The sequence below is a fragment of the Gadus chalcogrammus genome, chromosome 23 (genome assembly GCF_026213295.1).
Source record: "Gadus chalcogrammus isolate NIFS_2021 chromosome 23, NIFS_Gcha_1.0, whole genome shotgun sequence".
NCBI classification, from domain to species: domain Eukaryota; kingdom Metazoa; phylum Chordata; class Actinopteri; order Gadiformes; family Gadidae; genus Gadus; species Gadus chalcogrammus.
This window is the reverse complement of record NC_079434.1, coordinates 13,825,003-13,835,002: the sequence shown is the minus strand read 5'-3', so window position 1 is coordinate 13,835,002 and position 10,000 is coordinate 13,825,003. Positions and strand designations below refer to the sequence as shown.

General features: G+C 48.0%; 1 protein-coding gene across 1 annotated transcript in view; it reads left to right on the top strand.

Moving 5' to 3' along the window:
• The window catches only part of LOC130376813 (matrix metalloproteinase-16-like), a 59,848-nt gene that overhangs the window by 11,138 nt on the left and 38,710 nt on the right, over positions 1-10,000 (top strand). Inside the window, exons 2-3 of the mRNA XM_056583704.1 lie at positions 4,067-4,215; positions 6,557-6,679. Coding sequence (XP_056439679.1) covers positions 4,067-4,215; positions 6,557-6,679 — 272 coding nt within the window. The remainder of the gene's footprint in view (positions 1-4,066; positions 4,216-6,556; positions 6,680-10,000) is intronic.

Genomic DNA, 10,000 nt, shown 5'->3' with positions numbered 1-10,000 from the left:
AGATGTCGTGACTGTCCTTACTCCTCAATGCACACGTGCCCCCCTCTGACCTCCTCTCGCTCTAGTTCCTCTTCCTGTTCCCTTTGCCATGTCCGTCTGGGAGAATGGAAATGTTTAATGGTAATAATGCGTTATTCCAGCCAGCCGGAACAGATGGTAATGTTCTACGACGTTTATGTTGTGGGACACGATAGAACGAACGCCTACAGATATTAACATGAAAAATCAAGTCAATATGAAATCAAAAACAAATCAAGGCATTATATTTTCGGTTCTAACAGTGTGTGTGTGTTTGTGTGTGTGTGGGTGTGTGTGTGTGTGTGTGTGCGTGTGTGTGTGTGTGTGTGTGAGAGAGCATGTCAATTTATCTGCCACCTGTTGCCTCCTTGGAAGTCAACTATCAAACGTTGGTTCTGCCGACTCTATGGAGACCTTTTAACTTGTTGTCGGCACAGTGTCATCGTCGCATGGTTTACTGTTTCATTGAAGACATCGCTGGCTGAGGAGATGGCAAATGCGGCGTCGTAACAAAGGCTTCTTGTTCCTTATCAGATCCGTCGTACAAAAAACGATCTTTCAACAGCTTGAAATAACGAGGACATTTGAGTGATATTCCTCTAGCTTTCAAGGACGGTGCTTTTTGAGATGGTACCACGGTATCAGTTGTTCTGAGACTTTCCTGTTCAGCGGAGAAAAAAATGGCCGCCGTGCGATGTTCAATTTCACGACAAAGTGTTCGTATAACGTTTCCTTGGGAAGTAGCAGGAAATGCATTGGGGTGGTGCCTCGATGGGCCAGACTAGACAAAGTGGGAGATAAAATATGATGGTTCGAGAGAGAGAGGGGGAGAACGATTGAGAAGGAGAAGAGAGAGAGAGAGTGAGAGAGATTCATGGTACCGTAGGCTGGCATGGTGGGCGTCAGCAACACAGCTGAGCGATAGAGGCAACATGGAGGTTGGGAGAGGGAGAGGATTGCACAAAGGAAGTCTTTCTCTTGTGTTTCTCTCTCCCTATAGGCCCCCCACTGTTACGTTGTGGCTGGCTCTGTTGTGTTTTATTTTCCCCGGACCAGAGAAAGACATTTTTTTTCTTTGCAGTCAGCCATGTGCAGACAAGCTGAATACAAACAAAATGTTATGGCAGTCCCGAAACAGAATGCAACACCATACAAAGTACAATTGGGGCGATTGTGGTGTCTTTTAAAGGTGTTGGGGGTGTGCTGTGCTCTGATGTTGTGTCTGTGTGTGTATGTTGACTGTTGCATTCTCTAGTGCCGCCTACAACGGGAGGCTGTCACTTTGTTGTGAGGTGTGAGCGAGAGAGTGACAGAGAGAGAGAGAGAGAGAGAGAGAGAGAGAGAGAGAGAGAGGGTGAGAGAGAGAGCGGAGGGAAAGGGTTGAAGTCGATGGCCGTTGCATAGTACATCCATCGCCTTTACCTGCTCTTTCTTGTCAGATGCTGGAACCTTTCCTGCTTTGAACAATAGCTTATTGGTCAAGGTGACAGCCTGAATGGGATGCTGCACTCAGAGACGCATGCACTTAAGCGCGCGCACACAAACACGCACACAAATACGCACACACAGACCTGGTAATTCAGGGTTTCCAAAATGACTCATGCACATGTGTGTTGTGGGTTGGGCGATACAGGGTCCAGGATGACAAGCAAACCCCAGTCCAGAGTTTAAACAAAAAAAAAAATACCGGAATGGGTTGGGATGCAAATGCAGAGGTTCTGCAGAAAAAATGCAAATGGGAGCATGCTGGTGACATTCTGACATCTGCCTGGCTGGCAAAGTGAAAGCTGCCTCCACGTTGAGGGAAGAACGTGTGGCTGGCTGTGCAAGGCAGCAATCCCAGGGTGTTAGCAGGCAGATCAGCTGGGATGTGTTGCTGTGAGACGCTCCTTCCTTCACAATACACAGAAGGGATTAGAAACTACCAGGAAACGACATGGTATTAAACACAGAGCAACCCCTGCCCTGGTGATCCTTCATCTTGCCAGCGTTGCGTAGGATCACTCTATACTTCTTCCGAAGACCCTGGCGCTTTGGTCGTCGTTCATACCGCATGTATGTAGTTCATTAAGCAGTTCAATGGAGAGGAGATGGCGTTTTTTCTTCAGAAAGCAAATTGCTTTTCATGTTTTACAAAGTAACTGGGGGAAAAAAGGGTTCAAACAAAGACCTGAACTGGAGCAACAGTATAAGCCATAAAACCAAGAAATAGCTATGTTTTGTTAATCTGAAATGCAGTGTAACGTGGGTCCCCGCGCATGTAAAGGATCAGTTATGGTTCCACGTCGACGGAACGCAAGGACCACGCAGACGCTTCAACGCAGTTGTTATTAACCTGTTTCGGTTCTGCGTCGGGTTTTAGTGAGCAGACCAATCACAGCGCTGGCTGCTGCAGCGTCTCGATGCAAGGTCAGAATTTTTGGGAGGTGCACGTCAGGGCCTTGCGGTGTGTGCAAGGATGCTATGGGTCTGTAAACCCCCTTGCTTTATGTCGACGTGGAACCATAACTGAGCCTTAAGCCCACAGCCTCTGCGTTCGGCTCCTCTGAATGCCTACTTGACTGCGTCTGTAAAAGACAAGACGGCGAGTGTTTAACTTTGCGGCAGTGTTTTAACGTTTCCCAGTAGTGTCATCGGGTCGTCCTTGCAGACACTTAAGTTGTACCGTACCAAGCTGCAGTCTGAATGTGGGCTTGTAAAGGTGCTCTCTGAGACACGGGTCTGTGGATGTTAAATCCACTTGAAAGAAGGAGAGAAAAGTGTACTGTAGTTTTCCTACCTGGGCCACAATATTTACTTCTCTTGATCTCACTCTCTCTCTTTCTCTCTCTCTCTCTTTTCCTCTCTCTCTCTCTCTCTCTCTCTCTCTCTCTCTCTCTCTCTCTCTCTCTCTCTCTCTCTCTCTCTCTCTCTCTCTCTCGCCCCTACATTTGTTGTTTAGGGGTATGTGCATTGCAGTGTTTATAGCCTTTTATTCATTTCAAGAACCATCATTTATACAATCTCTCAACCATTCTCTGTACCTATAGTGTTTGAAACCTTCTCAACGGCCTCTAATAGGGCTCTATTTTTCATTATTTTGTCATCTTTCCTGTACCTTTATCGCCCGCTGTGATGTAAATCGTCCACTATTAGTTTTTCCAAATTTTTGGGACTTTAAAACAATGCGTCTTTTCTTTCCCCAGAACAATCACATTCAGTAATGAACGAGGTAATCCTGTTTTGGTACATTCCCTTAGTCCCCTGCTTTCATAATGTTTCAAATACGGGGCTAAGTAGTATTGTAGCTCCAGAGTGTAATACCAAGTCTCCTGTTAGCAGTACTATCGGATTTATTGGGGGTTTGAGATTGTCGGCCCTTCTTTTTAGTTAAAAACATGAGAGTTCAGACAGCTTGGCCTCTTTTTTCAGTGGATTTCACAGAAGAAAGACGGAAGAGCCCATTGTAGCCTGCGTGCTGTTTAGACTGTCGGCAGACAGAGGGCAAACCCCTTTCTTCTTCTAAATTCATGAGTATGAGAACACAGTGTGCAAACTGTACCCAACTGCCAAGAGCGGTTCTGTAGGCAATCCCAACACCTCCCTCCTCTTGTCTGCTCTAAAGAGATCTGTGATTCCCTGTGGAAGGATTTCACAGACACACACTGAACAGCTCCCCTTACAGGGCAGTTCCCCTCCGACAAGCTAAATGACACAATCCCAGTCGACGGGCTACTATTTAGGTCACATTCATATCTCTCTCTCTCTCTCTCTCTCTCTCTCTCTCTCTCCCTCTCTCCCTCTCTCCCTCTCCCCCTCTCCCCCTCCCTCCCTCCCTTCAGCCTTAGGGTCTCTACTCCTCAGTGTGCCCAGAAGTCTCGAACACAACGTTTCGCTCGTGTTCCCGCTCTTCTAAAGCATTACAGTTTTCAATTACATTGACCCTGTCCATGTCAAATTCATCTCTCTCTCTGAGCCTCATTCCACAGGGCGCATGGGAATCCAGCGCTCAAGGTTTACAGCCTCTGACGGCGTTTGACCTTTGACCTCTCTCTCTCCCTCTCTCCAGGCATGGCTCCAGAGGTACGGCTACCTCCCCCCCGCAGACCCCCGCATGTCCCTGCTGCGGTCCGCCCGGGCCATGCAGTCCGCTATCGCTGCCATGCAGCGCCACTACGGCCTCAACGTGACGGGCACGCTGGGCCGCAGCACCGTAGAGTGAGTACATCAGCTCCTCCGCCCACACCGCCGACGCCGACGCCATCACCACCGCCTGCCCCAGCGTCATCGCCAAGGCTATCAACCGCTACACCATCAACAACACCGTCATCAGCAACGCCATCGACCCCTTCCACTAGCACCACCATTAACACCACCCCCGCCACCACCACCGCCAACACCACCCTGAAAACCCTCACCAATGCCACTACCAACACCATCACCAACAGCACATACACCGCCACCAACGCCACAACCCCCAACCCCATCACCGACAGCTTCACCCACACCACCACTAACGCCACCACTAACACCACCAACAACACCGCAACCCCCCCCCCCCCCCCCCCACCACCACCACTACCTACCCTACCACCTACACCACCACCAACACCACCAATAACAACCAGTTTTTCTTGAACTCAAATACACGAAAAAACTGACAGCGAGCAATACGGGTCCGGATCATTCCGTCAGCAGGCAGGGGTTATGGGACTGAGGTACACAGTTCACTGAAAACAGCCGTCCAGCTGGCGGGGCGAAGTAGTTCATGCCAGCATGTGTCTGGGAGCGGTTCTCTCCTCCTTCGTCTCACTCCTTGGCATTTCTGGAGAGAGACGACGGGCATTTAGGCGTGTTTTCAGACGCAAAGATGACACCGGCACAAGTGATGCCGTTTTTTTTGCGTTCGTTTTCATTTGATCAAAGGGAAGTCCTTTAGGAAGCTCCGCTGAGGTAGAAAATGGTTTTGTATCAGACTAGGCGTACGAGGCAAAGGCGTTTGTCTGAACCTCGGTAAATCAATACAAATAGGAGTTCAACAAGCCCTGCCGCAAGCCACGGCAAAAGGATTTTCCTTTTGTTCTATGGGCCCAGAAAAACATCCCATTCACTCGTCTACTTAGGGAACATTTTAGTACAATCATCATTATTCGCTCTGTGTGTGCTTTTATTTCTAAGTCAATGCAGTTCCAAGACACTGGGAGTCGATGGAACACAACACAATACATGGAGCGCCCGACAGAGCCTCACCGTTTCCCTCGCTCCTGTCCCCTGCCCCTGTCCAACGTTCGCCACGGCTCAACTCTCTAGTCTGAGCTAGTCCTGCTTGCCGTGACCCCAAACCGACAAGCGGGCGGCCTCAAATAAGCTGTTAAACTATACGATGTGGTTTACATTCATGTGAACAGTGGGGGAGCAGCTCTCAAGCCAAGCAGTTGAAGTGATAGTTAAACAGCAAACGGTAACAGCATGCCTGCTTTCTCCTCTTATTTCCCCCTTCTGCTGCCATTTGTTGATGTAGCAACATCACAGTAAGGTGAGGAATGAGTTGTACTTATTGCCTGAGTGTGTTTGTGTGTGTGTGTGTGTGTGTGTGTGTGAGTGTGTGTGAGTGTGTGTATGTGTGTGTGTGTGTGAGTGTGAGTGTGAGTGTGTGAGTGTGTGTGTGTGTGTGTGTGTGTGTGTGTGTGTGTGTGTGTGTGTGTGTGTGTGTGTGTGTGTGTGTGTGTGTGTGTGTGTGTGTGTGTGCGTGTGTGCGTGCGTGCGGTATGTGCCTGAGTGCCTGTGTAATAAATAAGGGATTGCTTTGGTGTTACAACAAGGCGGTTTCTCTCCTCCTTTGAATCTATATTCCTTACTATCATCCATCTCACATACGAAATCCTTATGCATTACAATGCAAAGGAGCAAAAATTCGAATAGGCAGGACTGTTATTAATCATAATGCAACAGCTATTGATAAGTGTGAAATCTGTACTCATTATGTTGTCATTGAATAGCACTGTATATGGATGATGGGGTTGCTAATGAAAGCTACGGGCGAATGGCAAATATTCCAATAGGTGAATATTCATATCATTACCTTGAGTGAAATGCCGTGAGAGCCAACGACATGGGAAATTAAGGCGCTCCAATTCCTTTCTGGCTTTGAATTTAATCCATCGTGACATGAACCAAGGGTATTTAATAGCTTTTGAGTCAAGGATTGCACAGTAGTGGCAAGCGGAGTAATTGGTCGCTGGCCAACATTTATTCTGTGCTATTAATAAATTAAAGACACCTCCCACTTCTTTGCGGCGGTTAGCAAACCGGTAAACCCCAACGATGACAAAATTAATTTGTGTTTGTATGGGATCACGAAGCACTGCCATGTTTTCCGAAACTGAGCTTATAACCCCTTGATAAATAATGGTTGGTTTGGCGGGAACTCTTTGGTGACATCATCACTCTGCACCGGCGTGACCAGTGTTTTCCTATTTTCTAACCAATTTTCTCTCTCTCTCTCTCTTTCTCTCTCTCTTTCTCTCTCTCTATCCTTCCCGCCCCCTCCCTCTTGCAGCTGGATGAAGAAGCCCAGATGTGGAGTGCCGGACCAGTTAGGGGGCGCCTCCAAATTCAATGTGAGGAAACGACGGTACGCCCTCACAGGGCAGAAGTGGCAACACAGACATATCACTTACAGGTGAGTGTGCTGCGCGGCCTCGTCCCAGACACCCACCTCGGCTTGGTTTTCATCGATTTCAAACTGTTCTCTTTGACTTTTTTTCATTTCTTTAGCTCAATGTCCCGAGGTAATTGAATAATGAAATACTTAGGTGCGCGGGGCCTTTGTGCCGTGCGATTGCTGTTGTGTTGGTTTTACAATCACGATACTGCCTCGGCGGGATGTGATGTTTGGCTCTGCTGTGACGTTAAGAAAAAAAACAACATCCATTGTTGTTCTTGAGCACGCTCCCTGCATCCTCTGCCCCCTCCCCCTGCTCCCTCATCACTCCACCCACATGCATCCAATGACGGATGCGACAGCACGCATTTCCTGTTTATTCATCGTCCCTTCAATGTGATACATGAGAGGCTTTCTGAATTCATAAGCCCACGTATCCAACCACACGTACTCGGCAAAACCGCCGTCCGATCGAGGATGATGGATCGCGACTTTTGCGCGTTATCCCGTTGTGAAGCCGGACTCGATTCATCCTCCCCTGCAAGGACTGCAGTGGTGGCATCCCAGCATGCTTATCCATCAGCCACACCAGCCACCCATGCCCAATGCAAAACCGATCAAGAACTGAAGTTTGTTATGAGGACAGCCTCACACGTATGCCGGTGAGAAGCCCCTCGAGTTGAACTGCTGACATCACACTGACCCCGCCCTGCTCCCCGTCATGCGCGAGTCACTCTCCTCCTGATACCAGCCTCCCAGCTCACAAGCCATTCAAATCTATCTGAATCCTCCATGGGGAAATACCGTTTTTATATGTGATCTTGTTGGCCACCACGCACTTTAATCCCCACACACACTCGGAGAAACATGTCTGGAAAATGGGAAAGGATGTTTGATGTCTGATAAGCGGCCGAGGTTCCATGTACCTGCTGTATTATTCATGACAACATCCTGTTATGTAGGCCACCACAGCAGCAATAATGTATAAGACATGTCGAGTTTATCTTACTGCTAGGTCGTTGGCCTACATCTGTAATATTTTATATAGGCTGCTATGTCACTGCTTGCCGTCACTCCATATATCGCATAGGATAATCCTTTGAAAACTGGGCTTGTTTTGTGTGTGTGTGTGTGTGCGTGTGTGTGTGTGTGTGTGTATGTTTGTGTGTTTGTCATGGTTTTCAGTGTGCCTCGAGAATAAATCTCGGAGAAGCATTACAGAGGCACTGAGGGTAATCTGGTTGAAGTGTGTGTATGTCAGTGTGTGTGTGTGTCTGTGTGTGCCACACACAGACACACACACATAATTCCCATATTTGAGAGAAAGAAAACCTTCACTGGTTTGAGGGCGATGCACTTGGAGCAAAGGCCCCAAAATCCAGATCGATGGCAGTGCGTTGGAAAAGAGGAGAGGGTGATCTCAACCAGCAGAGATGGGAGGGGAGGTGGGGTTTGGAGAGAAAAAACAAAATCAATGTAAACTCAAGGTGCAGTTTTCTGTTACTTTGGTGGTCAAATGCTAGTGCGCTTGAGCCTTTAAATCAAGAGAAGAAATCCCATATAAATCCACCCTACCCCTCAAAATGAAATATATATACTGTACCAGTACATCTAAGTCAGGAACTTCAAAAACAGCTTCAATGAGTAAAAAGAAGAACAGCGCTCAAAAGGAGACTTGATAGAAGGAGAGTCGAATGGGGGGAGATAGCTGCAGAACGAGACAGAACGGAGAGCGGCTAAAGAGCGGATATAGAGAAAATACAGAGCGAGAGTTGAGGGGAGGAGCGAAGACGAGCAGAAGGGCTGTAAACATAAAAGCCAGTGTAAACTGACGGATTAGGGTTATGTAATTGGACGAGAGCTTCCTGAGCGCATGTTCATCGGTTTTATGTGTGTGAGTGTGTGTGTGTGTGTGTGTGTTTGTGTGTGTGTGTGTGTGTGTGTACATATACATATGTGTGTGTGTGTGTTTGTGCATGCTTGTGCATGTTTTTGCGTCAGCAGTACGCGTGCACATTTATTTACTTTAGTTTGGTACGCATGACGGCACCGCTTTGGGTTTGGATGGGAAGTCGTTGTGTTTGGACACATGTCTTTGCACATTTCCCTGTGTGTATTTACACAGATCACCTCCCCGTTCCGTGTTGATCGAATGCTGTGTCTCCGCGGCAATAATCACACTCCTTTGGTCTCTCGATCCACTGTCACGCTTTTGGTTATTCTTGGCGCCATGTGACGGTGCAATCAGGAGGACTGGCCCCGTGTCAGTTATCATGTGAGAATCACAGAGAGGGTTCGCTTCCAATAGAACAAACACACGAGACCCCGTGAGGCTGGCATTAAAGCAGACGACCCAGAGCCTGAGCTGGGATAGGTTATCTTGTTTTCCTCCCAGCATGCTCTCTGCATGCATTATGTCAGCGGGAATGTAAAAGGAAACTCTTTATTTGTTAGGTATTTTATATTTTTTGTAGGTAGAAGGCTGCGTAACGGTTGTTTTGTGCCGGTTGTGTGATTTATTCCCGGTATCCCTGGCTGAGTTGAGGGCCGGGGCTGGTTTTCTTGTGAGCATGTGCCGCTGTGTTTGTAGCCACATGTGAGTCGTAGGGGTCCACTTATTAGCTTTGCGCCCCCCCACCTCCTGAGCGGCGGCACTACAGGAGCACACAAGTGGCCCCCGTGCGTCGACAGCCCCCCGACACCTAGATTCTCCCGGGGTTCGATACTGCCTGAGTGTCGGCTCCCTGCTCCTCCATTAACTGTCCCATCTCTCCCTCCCTCCCTCCCTCCCTCCTTCCCATCACCCTCCCGTCCACCCTTCCTGCCTCCTACCTTTGTCTCTTTATCTCTGTTTTATACTGCCCCCCCCCCCCACCCATGAGGGTCTCTGTGTTTGCCTTGTGTACTTCCCTCCCTCGCGCTGGATTTTCAGATAGCAGAACGTGGGACTTTTCGTTTAATTCTGTTTGGTGATTTATGTATTATTGAATTTTTTTTTTGTAATGAAATCGTCTTGACTTCTCCTGTCATCTTTCAAACGGGCCTCTGTGGGGGAAAACGTGTTATGGAGTGAGACAAGGACACAGATCTGTAATGGGGGAGGGGGGGAATGGGTTCTTTGGGGTTATTAAGCTCTTTATCATTGCAAACGCTCGTGAAATTACAATGTTCAAAACGACTTCCAATCAGTACTTAATAATATTCCGTAATAGCAATTAGACTAAATTACACCAGTCGTTTAAATATTAGTCCAAAAAAATATTGCTTTTCATGTGAACTTTCGAAGAAAAACAGATTAAGCCTGACTACCCATAATGCAATTGGCACCCATGGAGAGAA